This window comes from Ochotona curzoniae, unplaced genomic scaffold, assembly GCF_017591425.1.
Source record: "Ochotona curzoniae isolate NIBS_2020 unplaced genomic scaffold, NIBS_Ocur_1.0 patch135, whole genome shotgun sequence".
Lineage (NCBI taxonomy): Eukaryota > Metazoa > Chordata > Mammalia > Lagomorpha > Ochotonidae > Ochotona > Ochotona curzoniae.
The window spans coordinates 52,668-73,272 of NW_024466679.1; the positions used below are offsets into that span (position 1 = coordinate 52,668).

The 20,605-nt window shown below is 43.9% G+C and overlaps 1 protein-coding gene across 4 annotated transcripts in view; it reads right to left on the reverse strand.

Moving 5' to 3' along the window:
• The window catches only part of LOC121166357 (CDK2-associated and cullin domain-containing protein 1), a 64,767-nt gene that overhangs the window by 34,503 nt on the left and 9,659 nt on the right, over positions 1 to 20,605 (reverse strand). For all 4 annotated transcript variants that reach the window (XM_040995502.1, XM_040995504.1, XM_040995505.1 and 1 more), the window contains exons 2-3: positions 4,033 to 4,159; positions 2,193 to 2,295 (exon numbers count right to left, since the gene is read on the reverse strand). In XM_040995502.1, coding sequence (XP_040851436.1) covers positions 2,193 to 2,295; positions 4,033 to 4,159 — 230 coding nt within the window. The remainder of the gene's footprint in view (positions 1 to 2,192; positions 2,296 to 4,032; positions 4,160 to 20,605) is intronic.

Consider the following 20,605-nt stretch of genomic DNA (forward strand, 5'->3'; position numbering starts at 1 on the left):
AGAGAGGAAAATCTTCCATCCGATGATTCACTCCCAAAGTGGCTGCAATGGCTGGTGCCAGGCCAATCCGAAGCCAGGAGCCAGGAACCTCCTAAAGGTTTCCCATGTGGGTGCAGGGTCCCAAGTTTTGGGCAGGAAGTTGGATGGGAAGTGGGGCAACCGGGATTAAAACTAGCGCCCATAAGGGATCCCGGTGGGTTCAAGCGAGGACTTTAGCTGCTAGGCCACAGCACCAGGCCCAAGCCATTTCCTTTTCATGTTGACAGACTCCGTAAGATGATGTTAGCACACTTAGACAATAAGCACACAATTGCTGAGTGACAGGACTGAGGTCAGAGTCCCACCCAGGCTCTAGTGTTTCCGGTCACTCTACTCTATTAAGAATAGTTACAGACCGTATAATCTTGCAAAAGAGAGCATTTTGAAGGAAAACAAACATTTGTATAGGGCAGCACTGCTCAAATCAGACACATTCTGATTCCAGAAATAAACCACACCCTCTGGTTTCACGTCATTCATCACCTGTACCTTTATTGATAGTTGTGATCCACAAGATACCAATTTATGCTTTAATCTTTAATAAAAAAAATCATCCCCCTCCAATATAAAAGTAAAAATTACTAAATTTCATCACATGTTGCATCACCGGGGTGAAGAGGAACAGACACTGCCATGGGAGTGGTGGGAGCAGTATCGTGAATGGCACGATGTACAGGACTCACCACTCACTGCAGCACTCTCAGCAACACCCCCAAACCAGACACATGTAAGCACTCCACCAAAAACTGGTCAAATACATCAAGGCAAATTAATAAGGCAGGGCAAGCAGCTGAGACAGGCATTTTCCTAAAACATCTGAGATGACGGTGACCCGGACGAGGGCACTGTCAAGTAAACAGAAGGTTACAGTCAGCAGGGAATGAAGGAGCTTGGGCAAGGGTTCTGGAGAGGACAGGAGGCGGACCAAGTGAGAACCTATGCAACATCCCTGCTCCTCGCTCAGGCACTCTTTCACAACAAATACATAAATCTGAAAGCATGAGTCTATGAATAATCTGCAAGTTTCACCTATAATTTATATACAATGCCTAGGTTCAAAATACAAAATTACTAAAAACTTTGTATTTAGTGAATACTAACAACTGTCAAACCATATATTTGATTGATTTACTGAAGAAAAATAAAAGCTAGTTAGGACAAGAGTTTTTGGTAAATCAGACTAGGATACTTCAGTCTATAAAGTAAATGAGGAAGAGTATTGAAGCCCAGAAACACTCTAGCACTTGCTAGAAATTGTGATTATTTCAGAATTATTACAACGCCTTCTGATTGTGGGTGTGGAAATTTACTGCCAAAGTGTATCTTAGATATCATGTTACTTCTACACCACAACTAAAACAGGATCTGGTGATGACATAAACATAGCAGCTGACCTTCAAGCCCTGGGAGCTTTACTCAGAGGAATCAAGAGTCCAGATGCTCCTTGAAGCAAGAGACCCTCTGTCAGGGCCGCCGTTGTGGCATTGAGGGTGAAGCCACCCTATGTAGGCACCAGTTCACGTCCCAGCTGCTCCTATTCAGCTCCCTGCTAAAGGTCTGGAAAAAGCAATGGAAGATGCCCAAGTACTTGGGCCCCTGCCCCCCAAGTGGGAGACCTGAAGCAAATTCGTGGCTCCTAGCTTCAAGTCTTGCTCACACCCAGCTGCTGCTGCAGAACTTGGAAAATCTCTCTCCCTCTAACTCTTTCAAATAATTTTTTAAAGACCTTTTATTATGTATCCTAGATTTAGAGCAAAATCTGTTCACCTACAGGGACTGGCAATAAAATATTACCTTTGGTTATTTACCCCAACAAATATTAGAAATTAAGGAGGCAGAAGTTTCAGAGAAAAGTTAACATATACACATATTCTTATAACAATCACAAAATATTAAGAGAAAATTAAGGTTTTAAATAAAAGAAATGATGACATGTTAATCATTGGGCTCAATAAAGGTCTGGAAATATAGTCAATCTAAACATCTCCACAATTTGTTAAACCTTTAAACGCACAATCTATTTCAAGATTAGATGATTCGGTCAACACTTATTCAATGACATATAAACCTGCACCACAGTCAATGTATTAGACAGGATAATTCCAACCAGTGAAAAGGCCCAAGGAAGCAAGCATCACGCAGCCGTCCTTTACCTGCAGCTCCTTGGAGACTCTCTCTAAGTGATCGGTTATCTTCTTGATCAGATCACTGTACATCTGTTCCGAGTGCTGCTGGCACACACACTTATACACACAACTGAAAACAAACAACAACCAAGTGAATGACAAAGCACTTAACCCAGGCCAGAGTTAAAGCACTATACTGACGCACAGCCACTGTTCAAATCATCAGTTCAGGCCTAAAAAGTGACTGGTTACAACTCTGAAATTAAAATTGACTCTCTCCCAATCAATGTTCAGGTTGAAAAGAGGAAAAACAAGGACAAATGATATCTTTGCCAAGAGTCGATTACATTTTTTAATCACTACTAGGTAATCTAACAGCGGGTGATAAATCTATAGTCTGAACATAGCAACAATTCAGCCAGGTGCTCTCCTTGCTTTTCTAATGAGCATCAGCATAAGAAGGTGTGTCACACAAAGTTGCCCACCCCATTCTGTTATTTACTCATTCCATTTACCAGGAACTGAGGAACAAAACAAACAGAGTTAGAACTATTTGTCCATATCGAATTTCTCATTTTTAAGTTGTTGGAATTTTGTGCAGTTTGCTCACAGGTAACACAGAGTAGCAAATTCTGAAAGATAAAATTGATATAAATCTAAGAAATCTGAGCCAGGTAAGAGTTGCAAATGGTGACTTAAGGAATACCCAAAGCAAAGTTTTAAAATACAGATTCTAAATGAATAACTGAATACTTAAAAATTGTATTCATATAAAACAGTATTTTTGAAGACTAGTGAGATTTCTTTAAAACTCAGTGTTAAGGTATTTTCTTTTTCTATTAGAAAATATTAAGATAAACATTTATTTGATGAACAGATGATTTCACTCATTTGATTCATAAGTGAAATATACTAAAAAATATGTATGTGAATATATACAGCACATGTGTATTTCAGATACACATTCAGATATTATATGTGTACACACATGCACATTTATATACTTGAGTTTGTCAGGCTGAATTTCTGTCAAGGATTTTAAAAATGAGTTGGCAAAATGGGACTGAATTATTTATCAGATTTGATATATAAATTCTGTGTATCACTAAACGTTTAAAAAAGTCAAATGCTATGTGGTTTAGTTGGCTGGTATTACATATCTTAAGACTTGAGTTTACACACACCAAATTACCTGTTTAAATGCTGCTCATTTGTTACTTTCACAAGAAGCATGACTATGATAATAATGATACAGATTCTACCAATCTGTTTCACTACTTTTTCATCGAAACTGGGTGCTTGGTATTCTACTGTGACTCATAAAGTACTTGTGGAAGGCAAGGATGAAGAGTGGATCACATGACATTCCAAACCACTGCACTGTTTACACTTTCTTTTAAAACACTAAATATAAAAGAAAATCGCAGTAGTTTGTTGCTTTTATATATACACACACATATTGTTTAAAAAGGTATATTTTGGTTTTGTTAAACCCTTATTCACTTTCCTACAGTGAACTTTTAACTTGATTTAATAGAAACATTGATTTGGGGAAAAAAAACTGTGTGTCAAGAAGCAGCAACAGGTTAACCTAGAGTCTCCCTCTGAGACAATCCATGTACCCCTGCACCTAGCTGACCTCCACAGTGTCTGCCTCCTGGGCGAGATGAGTGCCAAGATGAGGCGAGGATCTCAGACTGGTTGACTCTATCATGACCTGGAAATCACTCCACTCAAAAGGTATAAGGCACACCTCCAATCAACACACAGAGGGTACAGGCATACACAGCCTCACTAACAACACAGCTGTGCTGTTAGTTACACATCCGTGCATCTTCCCGGCCACGCCCACTCAGCCCCGACTTACCTGTATATCTGCTCATAGGAGATGGGGATGTAGTCGCCCGGACTCTGGGTTAACAGCTGATCTATGGCACCATCCAACTTGGGCCAGTATGTGCTCTTGTAATCTTCAATAGTTATAACATTCATCACTGAAAGTCAAAGGAGAAACAAACATCACGAGGTGCCACACAGAAAGCACCACACATCACAGCATTCTTGCAGCCTGACTCCACAGTGACATCCATATCTAATTATCCCACTTCAAATTAAGAAACACCAGCTTCCCACCCATGCAGACCCTGGTACACCCTGTACAAGAGCTGGCCTGTGTGCTGAGCCCCCGCCAGCCAGCCCTGACAATGTGGGCATCTGGAGCGTGAGGCAGGGATGGATGGGAGCTCTGTTTCTGTCTGCTTCTCAGAAAAACACGAAAAAATGTATTTTAAACTTTGTGAAAAGCCATCTGGTTAGACATGCTAAACAGCCATTAATCGTGAGTTTAAAAGGAATTATTATGAATCTGCCCATCTTCCAAAGTCACAATTAAAGCAGCAAATATCACTGGTTTCCATCCCAGGTTTGTTTTTTTTTTTAAAGGTTCTGTCACCATCATCATTCTCAAACATGCTCTGTCCCCCAAACACACAGACCCTATGGTCAACCAGTGAGCCACAGCCAAGTTCTAGGAAACTGAATGCCATGAGCAATCACCGTAGACATCCTTGGGAAAAGGTACATTAACAAAGGACTATGGGGAAATGCTATAGGCACGAGAGTGACAACACTCATGCCGAGACCCGTGGCAGCACCGGCACCTCTGAGACCCAACCAGAGCTGCTCCATCTGATTCTCCCTTTCTTCAACTTGCTGAGCTCCCAAAAGCCACTGTCTGCAACCTTCCATCGAAGGCCTACCCTACTGTGCTGGACAGGCTCTTACTGCTTCACCGGCACAGGCTCCCAGAACAGTTACAACAGCTGCTCCTAACCATCAGGAGTGACAGACACTCCACAAGAGAAATATACCAATGTTAAGAAAGGGACACCCATGGACAAACTATATCATCAGGAGCAATCACCCCAGAAGATGGGAGCCAACAACTGAGGAGTCGAGATGAGTGTGACTTCTCAAAAGAGTATATAGCTAGGTCTCGGCACAGGCACCAGGCAAAACAGCGCTTTTCCCAGCAACCTCCGCTTACAGCACTATTTCCAAACCTCAGCCATTCAGACCCATGTCTTTTCCCTGTGTACCATCAGCATCATTTCTAGTTTAGTTTTGCTTTTACTTACAATTATTTTAATGGTTATTTGAGGAATGGGGTACCAATTCATACAATATGGTATAATTTTAAATGCATTGTGCTAAGGAAAAGACTGCCAGACCCAAAGGTTGTAAGATAGCCACAAAAGCAGAACCACGGGGGTGAGAACTGCAGCTGCTAGGAGCTGAAAGGCTGTACGGGGACTGTATGGGACATTCCAGTGCAATGGAGCGCTCTGTGGGGACCTTTGGGAGTGAATATAAAACATCATACACTTCTCAACACAACCGTACTGCATTAAGTAAATCAATGCATGCAAAATTTTTTAAAAGCAGCCAGCCTGTGGTGGTAAAGATAGAATGCAATCTATGAGACATAAACCTGATTACAATGAATCACACAGCCCCCACTGAAGAGTATGAGAAGGAAAATCAGAAAGAAATGTTCATGGACACACACGTGTGCAAACACATGAGGCAGCAAACAAGAGGCTAGGTGACACAGGGCCTTACAGGACGCTACATTCACTCTGCTTTACTCTGAGCCCTGGAGGCCTCAGGAAGGTTCTGAGCAGAGTAAGTACTCTGCTTGGGCTGCACATGCAAACTTCCAGCTGCTGGACAGAGAACAAACTGTGTGAGGAGAGGGGAGCTGACGGCAGGACTGGGCCAGGTGGTGGTCCTGAGGATGACAAGGAGAAGGCAGATTCTGAAATGCTTTTATTTTTATTGGAAAGGTAGAACTACAGAGAGGGAACACACAGTGAGAAAGAAAGAGAGATCTTCCATCCACTGGTTCATTTCCCAAATGGCAGCAAGTAAATCAGTCTGAAACCAGGAGCCTAGAGCTTCTTCCAGGTCTCCCTCATTGGTGCAGTGGCTCAAGCACTACTCTGTCCTGTGCAGGACACTAGCAGGGAGCTAGACAGGAAGTGGTGTGGCTGGGACTCAAACTGGTCCCCATATGGGATGCTGGCACTGCAGGTGGAAGCTTAGCTTGCTACACCCCGGTGCCAGTCCCAGATCCTGAAATGTTTACAGGTAAAACCAACAAGATTTCCTGATGGGTTACATATAAAAATGCAGAAACGTGTCAAATTTCACTCCAAAGTTTTTGGCCCAAGCACCAGAGGATGGAGCTGTCACGCACAAGGATGAAAAAGACTACAGGGAAAGCCTGTTTTGTCTGAAGTAGAGGAGACCATGTGGGTGCCCTGGCTGTTCAGCCTGTTCACTCCTGGGAGCACCGAGCCTCAGGGATCTGACCGCAGGATGATCAAGGCCACACAGGACTCAGGATGACAACCACAGAGGCTCTTCCTGCCCTTATGGGAGACAGTTCTGAAACACTGTCCAGTGCAACTGAGCTCCACAAGGGCCTCCCAGGGCCCTTACCTTCCCTGTCTCACTTCCTCAAACAGCCCTGAGGGTACTTCCTGGTTCCCTCAGCACTTAAAAACCACCTGTGCTTAAAAGGCAGGGGGGAGGGTTACAACCTATTAAAAACACAAAGTCTATCATTTGCACCAAGAAGAAAGCATTACCAAAACAATTACAGTATTATGAAATACTAGCTAACATTAAGCAGTGCTCAGCCGCCTGATAAAGGTACAAAGTCTGAAGGCTGTTTTGCCCAGTTGAAAAGAGATTTGGCAGATGTCGATAAATGTTACAAACAATAAGTATGCTCCAAAATATATATGTCATCAAAGGAGCCAAAGACAATTGAAAAAGAAACAGCAAACTCACAGTATGATTCTCTGTTCTGCATCCCATAAGCCGCATCCAAGCTGGGACTGCAAAGAGGTAAGTGAAACGCTAAAGAAAGCTGCAGGTGCAGAGAGGTCAGGAATTAGCATGCAGTCCCATCGCTTAGCCACCTGTGGAGGTGACTGGGCGGGGCAGCGAAGCACTGCTCCTCCTTTAGCACAGGCTTCCAGTCTTGGCAAGTCCTCAGTCAAAGGAGGAGACCTTCAGGTCTGCAGCAGCAAGGACAGCATGCAGACTCCCACCGGGGCAATGACTGCTGGTGTCCCCAAGATCCCACACACAAGCTTTAGAGCAGGTGCTTAGCACAGCAGTTAAGACATCACTAGAGATGCCTGAAGCCTTAGCGCATGGGTTCATTTCTGATTCGAGCTTCCAGCTAATTTGTACCTCTTGGAAGAGAGGCAGCAGGTGACAGCTCAAAATGTCCCTTGCATGGGAGACCTTACTGAGTTTCTGGCTTCAGCCTGGACCAGAGAAGTACTTGTGGACCTTCAGAAAAGAACCAGCAGATGGAAGATTGTCCATCTCCTCCATCTCTTTTCCCCTCCCCACCCGTGCCTTTCAAATAAAAACAAAGGTTTTAAAAGTTAATGTTCCACTTTAAAATACCTTAACAGGGCCTGGCAGCATGGCCTAGTGACTAAAGTCCTTGCCTTGAACGTGCCAGGATCTCATATCGGTGCTGGTTCTAGTCCTGGCAGCTCTACTTTCCATCCAGCTCCCTGCTTGTGACCTGGGAAAGCAGTAGAGGACAGCCCCAAAGCCTTGGGATCCTGCACCCACGTGGGAGACCCAGAAGGGAAGAAGTTCCTGGCTCCTGGCTTCAGATTGGTGCAGCACCCATTGTTGCGGTCAGTTGGGGAGTGAATCATCGGACGGAAGATCTTCCTCACTTTCTATCCTCCTCTCTGTATATCTTTTTCTCCAATAAAAATAAAATAAATCTTTTAAAAAAAATACCTATAACATTTTTTAAAACGTGAAAAAATCATGAGTAACAGTAGAGAAGTTTAAGAACCATTTGTTTACATACACAGAACCAACTGAGTTGTAGCCGCACGCTAGCTGCCCCACTCCCCATCCAGCTCCATGTGTGGCCTGCAAAAGCACTGGAGAATGTCCCAAAGCCTCGGACCTGCCACCATGTGGCAGAACAGGAAGAAGGTTCTGGCTCTAGACTGGCTCAGCTCTGGCCGCTGTGGCCACTTGGGGAGTGAACCAGTGGATGGAAGACTTGTTTGTTCTTCTCTCTGTAAATCTGTTTTTCCAATAAAAATAAATCTTTTTGAAAAGGAGACCTGAAATGTTTCATCATTTGACCAATATTTATCAAACTACTGTTTCTTGATTTCAGTAGTTAGTATTAAATGTACATCAGAAACCAGACCACCAAGAGGGGAAACCCCAGCTCCACGAGCAGCACCAGCCCTTCTTCATGCATAGTCTAGGTGCTTAAAAATACATGCAGATTTCCAGTGAGCTAAAACATTCTTTAAATTCTAACTTTTGACAGTTAAATAATTTTTCTATATATAATGTAGCAAACCAAAATTAACACATGGAACCTAAGTGAAAATGACATTACAATTACTGAATTTTATTTAGTAACTCCCTAGTATGAAAATAATGGGCTAATTTTCAAGGCACTACACATGCTTCCCTGGGCAAGGCAAGCAGCAGAAATGGGGAAAGCAGGCCTGGTGGAACTTCAAGAAACAAGACAGCAGAACGCCTCCTGGAGACATTCAGGTGGAAAACATCTACTAATCTTTATGTAAGCCATCATGCCACCAGGCTCAGGCTTACACATATCTGTAACACAACAAGCTCACACAACGTAAATCCTACTGATAAAGTGGTCTGACTTCTACTATAATAAAAAGGAAGCCAAGACTAAAACACACAGGGCCCGGCACCACGGCCTAGGAGCAAAAGTCCTTGCTTTGCATGTGCCGGGCGCATATGGGCACCGGTTCTAATCCTGGCAGCTCCACTTCCCTTCCAGCTCCCCCGCTTGTGGCCTGGGAAAACAGTCGAAGACGGCCCAAAGCTTTGGGACCCTGCTCCCGTGTGGGATACCCAGAAGAAGTTCCTGGCTCCTGGCTTCGGATTGGCATAGCATCGGCCGTTGCACTCACCTGGGGAGTGAATCATCGGACAGAAGATCCTCTCTGTCTCTCCTTCTCACTGTATATCTGACCTTCCAATAAAAATAAAATAAATCTTTAAAAAAAAGACTAAAACACACAGAATAGTGAATATTCAAGGTTTACAAAATATTACTAATTGCTAGTAAATAGGAAAACTACTGCAGATCCATAATTCGTACCAGGAAGGGATAAGCAATCAAAATCAGCATCAAAACATGACAGGTGTTTATTGCCGACATCCCTCTAGTCCGACGGAAGTCCCACAGTTCTGAGCTGCAGCTCTCAGCGCTGCGAGAGCCGTGCGAGGCACATAATAACGTCTGTAAGGGGAATGACTTCCTGAGTCCTAACAAGCGCCTAAAAGACAATCAGCAGCAAACACAGGCTAGTTGTTTCAAACTTTAAATTATATATGATTTCACACAAGCTAAAGCAAATCAGGTTTGCCTTACAAAATAATCCTTGAGGTTTTTGGCCAAATGATTTGTTTGGTAAGGGAGGATGGAGTCAGACATTACAGCAGGCATTCATTTACACTCAACATGCCCTGAAAGCCCATTACTACCTTCCGCCTGCTCCTCTCCCATCACGAGCAGCCAGGGCAGCCGTCCCAGTGCACACCGCCAGGCCCAGCCCCAGGCGCACTGGGTTCAAAGCAGCGCCCAGGACTCTTGAATAAGCCTTCCCCAAGTGACTGCCAACCTTCTGCAAGTGGGGACCACTGCTAATGGTACAGATACTCATATCAAAGAAAATGTTACAAGGCTGGCTAGGAATTGTTTAGTAGTTAAAAATTTCTATAATTATATTCTTCTAGACTCCTCCTCCTATATAATAAGCCATCATAATTTAGAATAAACTAAGATTACAATAGCAATTATAAAACAAATGAAGGCTAATTTAGCAGGCTCAATTGTGTCTTAAATGTAAGAACATTTTAGTTAAATTGTAACTAATGACTAGACAATCTGGAAGAAGGGCACAGGAGAAAAGAGCCGCTCGCTCTCTAACCCCAGGCAGTGTTACTAGAGGAGGACAACTCCTCCTTACCGCGCTGTGCCCAGCCAGGAAATCTATGTTGTCCAAACATGAGCGCTGGGCAGAATGTTCTGGACCCGTTAGCACAAGGAGATGGCTAAATTCTTTCAAGTACTACAGAGAAAGAAGCTGAAGGCGAACAACAGCACCTGCGGGACAGGAGGGAAGCCCTGGGTGATGCAGAAACGGAATGGTCACAGCAGAGCAGCAGCAGCCGAACACAGCTGTGGACTCCAAAAACAAACGAGAGAGGGATGACAAAAAGAAAACTCCCAGGGTGCACACTGGGTCTAGTGGTTAATACACTGAGTGCAATGTTCGCAGCTCAGAGTACTGCGGTTCAAGTCTCAGCTGCGCCTCCAATCCCACCTTCCTGTTGATGCAGACCCTGAGGGACAGCAGGGGACAGCTGCCACTCCCATGGGAGCCCTGAACACAGTTCTTCTGCAGACATCCAAAGGGTGATCTAGCAGAAGGGAAAGCTCACTCTTGCATGCTCTCTCTCTAAGGGAAAACTCACTCTTTCTCTTTCTCTCTCTGCCTCGCAAATAAAAATAAATAAAAGGGAAAAGCCTTATAAATAATGAAAAACTTTACAGAGGAAAACTATCACACATTTTCTCAAAAGGAAGATAACTCGATAGTAGCAAAGGAGACAGCAATGCACAGCTGCTAAGAGAACTGACTAGCTAAAAAAAAAGTTGACAAATAGTTTTAAATCTTATTCTTTAATTGAAGAAAAGAACAAAACCTGCATCACCTCTCCTGGTACATTCTGACTTGCCAACTGAAATGGATAGTGAATGCTAACTCCCAATAAAGGGTAGTGAATGCTAACTCCCAATAAAGCAACTGTTGGCAAGCAGGCCAAAGCCTGTGAAAAGCTGTGTGCTTTTGGTGGGTGTTGGGGGAGTTTCTAGCCTTCCAGGTTCATGGTTTCCACAACTCAAATGAAACATTACGAGTGCAATCTCTATCTGCTGGTCACCATGAGGTCACCTTCCAGCATCAGAACAATCTGGTAAATAACTAAACACGCTGGTCTTGTTTTGATTACGTTCTCATTAACTCATTCTTCAAGGGTTTATGTTCTCCACCCTCTTGGCTTGCAACATACCAACTATGATTTGCTTGGCCTTGCCTCAAAAGCAGCACACTGCAACTCAAGGCAATGCACTGCCTGGACAGCCACACACATTCAACTAGTGGAAACGTAATACAAAAGTTAAAACTTCCTTCGTATCTATTACTTAACAAAACAAAACAAACAATTCCAAACCTGACTGCAGCGGTCTACTGGCGAGATTTCTCTGTTCCTTGAAATATTTACTGGCACCCCTTTCACAAATTAGAAACAATTTTAAAATAAGCAATAACAGTCATTCTCAGAACTGCCAAATGAAAAAATAAAACATCTTTACCAAATGATTTTCATGTTTTTAATTTTGCATATCACAAAATTCAAGTTATTCAAAACTCAAGCTAAATAGTATTGGCTCAACTGAGATTACACAGGTATAAACCATACTAACTGCAAGTCTGTAATCATTTTTAAATCTTCTGATAGCTTCCAAGATGTGAAGACAACCATCTCTGTTGGCATTAAGTCCGTGAAGCAGTGGAGGGAGGGAAGCTGCTGAGCTGATATCAACAATGCGTCAACTACTGGCCCTACGAGACTGAGAAGTTCAGGACTTAATGACAGCACGGAACAGCCGTCACAGGCACTTGGAATGCACAGAAGTAGGTGGGTGCATAAAGTCTGTAGATTTAACAATAAAAGAGAGGAGACAGAGCAAAGTATTTAGCTGTAGAAAAGTGAAAGACAAAGGCTTAGGATTTAGAGACTTGGCATATGAGAGGTAGGAGGCATATGACTGGCGAACAACAGAAGTCAAAATTCAACACAAGACAACAAATGGGACACGCTGTGGTTTGGGACACAGACATCCCACATCAGAGGATTTGTCCTGCTCTCTTCCCAAAAACAGCTTTCTGCTAATGCACACCCTTGGAGGCAACAAGTGATGGCCAATGGGTCCGTGGAACCCTCAAGAGACCCGGATGGAATTCCAGTCCTAGCCCAGCACTGACACCTCTGGGTATTTGGAAACAGAGTAGAGGTAGTGTGGAAGGGAGCAGTTTTCTGTCAACTTCACAAATAAACTCATTTAAAAAATTGCTCAAACATCTATCCTTGTTCCTTCTAATTCCAGAATGTTAACAGCCAAAGGAAACACACTTCACATCTATTCCACTTACCCACCCCCTCACTCTCTCAGATGAAGATCCTTCTCAGGGAAGCTCATCAGTGCAGGAGAGATGCCCGCGTCCTAACCAGCCTGGACGGAATCCTAACACTAAGCCCGCAAGCTCCGTCCGAACACGAGCGGCCAGCCAGCCCTTCCACCACCAGGACTCACACTCTCAACCCCAAGTGAGCTAAACAATACCTGAGAGGCCCAAGCAGACAATTCCGGGACTAGAAGGAAACTGTTTTCTTTCCAGTTAGATGATAACTTAATAAATAAATGCAAACACTGAAGGAAAATGCTTTAGACTCTTTAACAATTTGATCTATTTGGAATTAAAAGAGGTCATTCTGTCTAATCTTCCACAATCAAGGAACAATACATTACAATTGTATCACAAAAAAACTTCCGTTTAAACTATAATTACTATCCTCCAAAAGATAACATTTAAAAAACACAGTATAAAATAATCCAGATAGTCCTTTCTCAAAAAAGATTTATTTCTATTAGAAAGTCAGATATATAGAGAGGAGGAGAGACAGAGAGGAAGATCTTCCATCTCTTGATTCATTCCCCAAGTGGCTGCAACGGCTGGAGCTGAGCCAATCCGAAGCCAGGAGCCAGGAACTTCTTCCTAGTCTCCCAGCTGGTGGCAGGGTCCCAAGACCCTGGGTTGTCTTTGACTGCTTTCCCAGGCCACAAGCAGAAAGCTAGATGAGAAGTGGAGCAGCTGGGACATGAATCAGCACCCACATGGGATCCCAACATTTGCAAGGTAAAGATTTAGCCACTGAGCCATCACACTGGAGCCCCAGATACTCTGAAAATTTTAAATATGGCCAGTGCTAAAAACAATACATGGGAGAAGATTCAGGAACAGCTCCAGCATCCTGCTTCAGCCTGGTTCCAGCCCTTGTGGAATCTGGGAGAGTGAAACAGACAGAAGATTCTGTCTTCCCCACCCCCCACTCTAGCCCCAGTCTTTCTCACTGCTCTTCAAATAGATAAAAATACACCCGCAGATGAACCATCCTCCTCTGCTTCTCAAGGAGCAGCAGAACCTGTGCCCACACAGGATGGCAGAGACGCAGGGGTGACTTTACCTGCTCTGCCACAGCACTGGCCCTTCTGTGAACCTCTTGAAGACTTAGTATATGCACGAATTTTTTTTAAATTATCAAAATAAAAACTGTTATTTGCAACAAGTTGGGACAGCCCCAAAACACTGCTTTGCCAGGTGTACTGGCAGAAAGTTGGACAGGAAATGGTGCAGTGAGGACTCGTATCAGCGTCCATCTGGGATGCTGCTGCAGAGAGCTCACTACACCACAATGCCAGGCCCAACACTTTTACATTTTTTATAACAAAATAATCTTGGCTTTCAATTCACATTTTCCACACATTTTGAAATCCCCTCAAATAGTTAACACTTAGAAGACCAAAACAGAAAAATGTATTAGTAATTCCAAAGAGAAGGAAGAATACAGAAATGTAGAAAGACATAATTAATTACTTAATTCTTAATTAAATACTTAAGAGAGAAATACATAAATATAAGAAAATATCCCAAAAGTTTTTTCAAGAGAGAAAACTGTCACACATGGAAGAACATCACTGGGCTGATGCAATTGATCAATTGGCTAATCCTCCACCTGTAGGCATCATCAGCATCCCATATGGATGCCAGTTCATGTCCCAGTTGCTCCACTTTCAAACACAGCTCATGCACCTGGGAAAGCAGCAGAGGACAGCCCGAGTTTTTAGTCCCGACTACCCGGGTGGGAGACTCAGATGCAGTTCCAGGTTCCTGGTAGTTCCAGCCCTGGCTGCTGTGGCCATTTCAGAATGGAAGATCTTTTTCTCTCTGAGTTAGTAACTCCTTCAAATAAATACATCAATCTTAAAAAAATGTTCAGTGAATATTTATACAGTTTTAAGTAAGGTACAATAGCAAAGTTCCACGTGAAAGAGAATGTAATCTGAGTACACTTCTGGCCCCACGGTGATTATTTACATTGCTATGACGTAGACACGGCTTACCGGATAAACAAAAGCTTCTGCCACCAAGAACTGGAGAAGCAAGGTATGTAAAAGTGTGATCAAACAAAATTAACTTAATGATAGAAGTCATCCGACAACATTTATGACTAATTAAACAACAGCAACATTAACAATTGATATGTGAATAAATTCTAGAAAAAACAGCTAAATGGATCACAAAACACTAACTTTGGTAGCAGGCCCAGGAATGGGAAGGAGTAAGGCAGTGAATCACAGATTCTCATCATGTCATATAATTTGAGTTTTTAAAAGACAAGCTGGTACACTTCTAGTAAAGGCAAGGTTTCCTCAGTTTTGCTTTTTAATTGTAAAGTCTGATTTACAAGAGTAAGATCTTCCATCAACTGGTTTGCAAAGGCCAGAGCTGAGCTGATCCGAAGCCAGGAGCCAGGAGTTTCTTCCAGGTCTTCTACGTGGGTGCAGGCTCCCAAGGCTTTGGGCCGTCCTCAACTACTTTCCCAGGCCACAAGCAGGGAGCTGGATGGGAAGTGGAGCAACCAGGATATGAACCAGTGCCTATATGGAATTCAACACACGCAAGGCAAGGACTTTAGCCACTAGGCTACTAAGCTGGGTCTCTCATTGTTTTTGTTTGTTTGTTTGTTTTTTAAGATTTATTTTATTTTTATTGGAAAGTCAGATACATAGAGAGGAGGAGAGACAGAGAGGAAGATCTTTCATCCGATGATTCACTCCCAAAGTGGCTGCAATGGCTAGTGCCAGGCCAATCCGAAGCCAGGATCCAGGAACTTCTTCCGGGTATCCCACATGGGTGCAGGGTCCTGAGGCTTTGGGCCATCCTTGACTGGTCTCCCAGGCCACAAGCAGAGAGCTGGACGGGAAGTGGAGCTGCCAGGATTAGAACTGACACCCATATGGGATCCCGGCGCGTTCAAGGAGAGGACTTTAACCACTATGCTATCATGCCAGGCCCTCAAACTAGCTAGTCTTGTGACTCCATCAACTTCCACATTGTGGTCTGGGAAGGCAGTCAAGGACGGCTCAAAGCCTTGGGACCCTGCATCCACATGGTGAGAGACCCAATAGAGCTCCTGGCTCCTGGCTTTGGATTGGCTCAGCTCCAGCCGTTGCGCTTACTTGGGGAGTGAGTCATCAGATGGAAGATCTTCCTTTCTGTCTCTCCTCTTCTCTGTATATCTGCCTTTCCAATAAAAATAAATCTTTCTTTAAAAATTAGCAAAAAAAAAAAAAATTAGCTAGTTTGATCCACCAAGAAACACTACAAAGAACTATCAATAACAAACTTTTATACAGACTGAACAGTTTACAATGTTACAGAGTAACACTTTACAGAGGAAGCAAGCAGCATATTTTCTTGAGGGATTTGAAACGGAGTGTCACATAAACATTAAATATGGCTTTCTCTTCCATTTTCAATCTCAATTTGTGTAATACATGGCAAAAAATAAACAAAAGATATTCACTGAGATCCTGAGGCTCAGGGACATGCACAATGGCACAGCAGGTTTCATGGGGCCCAGTGTCCTACATGGGCATCACCTTGAGTCCCAGCTGCCCTGCTTCCGCTCCAGCTCCCTGCTAATATGCCTGGGAAAGCAGAAGGTTGCCCAAACACTTGGGACCATGTACCTACTTGGGAGACCAGAAGAAGCTCCAGGCTCCAGGCTTCAGACCAGCCATTCAGGAGTGAATCAGCAGATAGAAGCTTTGCTATCTCTCCTCTCTTTGAAAATCTGCCTTCAAGTTCATCCAGTGCATCGGTGTCACTGTGGTGCTTGGCACAGCACAGCTCTGTCACACTGGGAGGCAAGGAGACACCAAACCACCCCCGGGGATGCTGCTGTGCAAAGACCTAACTACACTGGCAGGTAGGACCCAATCAACTAAAAGACAACTTCATTCAGGAGTGAGCTGAACTAGTTAGCACTTTGAATCAATTCAAACACCAATCTTAACACACTTTTGAAAGCAGGTAATTTAAAAAAAAAATGATTTCACTTCACTAAGTTCAACCTAAACACTATGAAGCTTTCATTCACCTAGGGAAGACAACTGCCCCTCGGTGCTCCGGATCGGGTACATGAGCCGGCTTGCGTCACGGCACATATCCTCCATCAGCACAAGAGCCCTTCATTCGGGCATCGCTTGCATCCTCTGACTCTGCCCCCAGCACAGGCAGGGAGCCACTGCGCCCTGCGAATCCATGTGGAATATGAGTATATGCAGCATTCTGACACGCTGCATCTGAATAAAAACTGAATCCCACGTGTTCTTGTCGCTTCTTTTTGCCTCTACCAAAAATGGCAGGACCAAGAAAGAGCTGCCTACTCTTCAGAAATGACATATGTAGAGGCCTAGCCAACAGCCAGCCACCAACATAACCTTGGAGGTTCTGGAAACTCCTGAGATTTGGAGGTATTCTCATAGAACGACTAAGACAGAGTGAAAAGTTAAACTAAATGATCATACTTTCCAAATTAGGGTCCACCAAAAAGATGCATCTGAGTGCAATTGCAAGGCCAAATTGAGGCCAAAACAATATTACTATTGCTGCTGGTTCTGCAAAGTATAGCCGTGACATGAAAAGTTGTCTCCAAACCTGGGGCAGGCAAGTCCTGCTATCTGCCCACCAACCTCAGCTAGGAGGGAGGCCACTGTGACGAAGCAGCTTGGAAGAACAGCCAAGGGCCTTTTTCCTCTCCCCCCTCATGTTATCTGAAAGGCAGACAGCTCTCACCCCCTCATTCCCCAAATGCCGACATAGCCAGGCTGGGTCAGTCAAGACCAGGAGCCCAGAACTCAACTCAGGTCTCCCAGGTGGATGGCAGGGGCTCATCACTGAAGCCAGATTTTTAAAAAAATATTTACTTTTTATTTGAGTTACAGACAGGAGGGGGAGAGGGCATGAGGGGAGGAGACAGACAAGAGGCAGAGATTTCTTCCACCTGCTGGTTCAGTCCCCAAATGGCTGCAAAAAGCAACAGCCAGATCAGGTCAAAGCCAGGTGCTTCTTCCAGGTCTCCCTCATGGGTGCAGGGCCCAGGCACTTGGACGAGCCTCTCTACTTTCCCAGGTACATCAGCAGGGACCTGGATTGGAAGTAGAGCAGCCAGGTCTCAAACTGGCACCCATACGGTATGCCAGCCACCACAGATGGTGTCTTAACCTGGTATGCCACAACGCTGGCCACTCCAGTGGGATTTAAAGGCAATGATGCCACTGCCCACCACTGGAAAACAAAATTCTAGAAGTGCACAGCATGTAATAACTAAGTTACCTAATTTATCACCTGTGGACGTCTAAAACAAAGCTCTTGAAGACAATTCGGCAAACTGCTTTGGTAATTATGAGCCATGAAAAATACAAGGACTCTGCAGTGAGCTGTCTGAGCCGATAAACAGAAAACTTAAAAGAGCACGAGTAATAGCTCAGAGAACGACCAACCAAAGAGTATGCATGATTACACCAATGGCTCTCTTAATTCTTACAGAAAGCAGATTATTACAGTAAATGAGGAACATGATGACTAAAGAATACAGAATCAGCTAAGAGACTAGGTGTCTCTTAGTGAAAGCAAAGGCATTGACTGTGAAATCAATTGGACACTGAGACTCAAAAATGGACCCATTTTGCATTAATCTAAGAATACTGACCTCACCAAAAAACGCTGATCCTTCCACAAAACCAGGCTAACCCAACCTGAGTGACGGCACTGGCATATTATCAGCAACCTGGCAAGGAAGGTTCTCTCATGCCTTACCTCTCATTAGTCTTTATGTTTCTAGATCCCTGGGCCAGATCAGTTTCCCACAGAGGCAAGCACTAGACCTAAAGCAACAGGAGACAGTTGACATTCCTAATAAACTGTAAGATTTAAGTCTCTTATTCTGGCAGAAACCTGAGAATACATGTGGCAATGGATTCTGAATAAGCAAGAAACGACCATGGATAACACTTAAGTTACCGGAAGGAATGTACTTCCTGAAGATCTTTACATTGTACCACGCAGGGGATCAGCAGGGAGCTGGACAGGAAGTGCAACAGCCAACACCCATATGGCATGCTGGCACCACAGGCAGTGGCTTTACCCACTATTCTACAGCTCTGGCCCCTAAAGAAAGTCCCTAAGATGAATGCAAAAATAAGAATGCAAACCAAGATCCAGGGCCCGGCGCAGTGGGCTAGCGGCTAAAGTCCTCATCTTGCATGCACCAATATCCCATATGGACACCCGTTCTAATTCCAGCAGCCCCATTTCCCATCCAGCTCCCTGCTTGTGGTCTGGGAAAGCAGTCGAGGACAGCCCAAAGCCTTGGGAGCCTGTACCCACATAGGAGACCCGGAAAAGGCTCCTGGCTCCTGGCTTCAGATCAGTGCAGCTCCAGGTGTTGTGGCCACTTGGGGAGTTAATCAACAGATGGAAGATCACCTTCTCTATCTCTCCTCCTCCTCTGTTTATCCAACTTTCCAATAAAAATAAAATCTTAAAAAATCCGCTCAAACATAAGAAATGATTATTTATATACATATAAATAACTTATTTTCTAGTTTTTTTATTATCCCTTATTACTATTCTGTTCACATGAAATACCTAAAATAGGTCCACCTATAGAGATAGAAAGTGGACTGGTAGATTTCAGGGCAGGGAGAAGAAAGGAATGGGGAATAACTGAGGGTGTGGACTGTTATTGTGGAAACCAAATTCTTTGGAACTAGATAGCAGGGTGGTTCAGTTCTGTGGATATTCAAAATGCCACTGAATGATTCACTTTTAAAAAGGTTAATTGTTGGGCCCGGTGCGGTGGCGCAAGTGGTTAAGGTCCTCGCCTTGCACGCCCGGGATCCCATATGGGCGCCGGTTCTGATCCCGGCAGCCCCGCTTCCCTTCCAGCTCCCTGCCTGTGGCCCAGGAAAGCAGTCGAGGACAGCCCAAATCTTTGAGACCCTGCACCCGCGTGGGAGACCTGGAAGAGGCTCCTGGCTTTGGATCGGCATAGTATCGGCCATTGCGCTCACTTGGGGAGTGAATCATCGGACGGAAGATCTTCCTCTCTCTGTCTCTCCTCCTCTCTGAATATCCGCCTTTCCAATAAAAATAAATCTTTAAAAAAAAAAAGGTTAATTGTTACATGAAATTTGATTTACATTTTAAAAATGGTTTCAAGGAAAATAACAGTATGCTTCAGCAACTGTGTTAGTATAAATAAGTAAAATATGACATATAAAAGTGAAATCTACATTATCAATGCCGGACAACAGCATAAAGGACAGAAGCAGCGAGATGGAAGGATGCCACTCAGGCTTTCACACTGTGCATGAAGTGACCTAATGCTATTTAAATGCACAACGTCACATAAATCCTAGAGCAATCACCAAAGGATAAAAGAACATGCGCTATGCTGAGGTAGAAATCAAAAGGAAGACGAGAGAGGAAGAACAGAGAGAGAGAGAATCCACATGACAACAGACTTCAACCCATTTACACTGGCAAGTACATTAAACATGAAGCCCAGAAAGTTAAACTGTCATTTGCAAGACAGGCATCCCACGTGAGCATAGGTTCGAATCCTGGCTGCTCCACTTCCAGTCCGCCTTCCTGCTAACATGCCAGAAGACAAGAGAAAATGGCCCTTGCCACCAATATGGGAGCCACAGAAGAAGCTCCTAGCTTTGGCACGGCCCAACTCCAGCTGTTGCAGCCATTTGGAGTGAACACTGTATAAAAGATATCTCTCTCGCAGCCCCTCTTCTCACTCAGTAACCCTACATTTCAAATAAATTTTAAAAATCGTATAAACTATAGTAATCAAAAAACTCCAGAATGCATATCAGAAACAGTAGTAAAGACAGATATTTCAATACAACAAAATTAACTCAAGAAGCTGATTCTAAATATGACACACTTACCCATCACAAATCATGGGTAAGTGATACCAATACACACACAGTTATGGCCAGCCACTTGCTTTTTATAAGCTGCCTAAGCAACTCCATAAGGAAGGGACGGTGCCTTCAGTAAACACTGCTGACACAACTGAGTATCTACAGGGAAAAAGGGAACTTCAATCTTTATCTCACA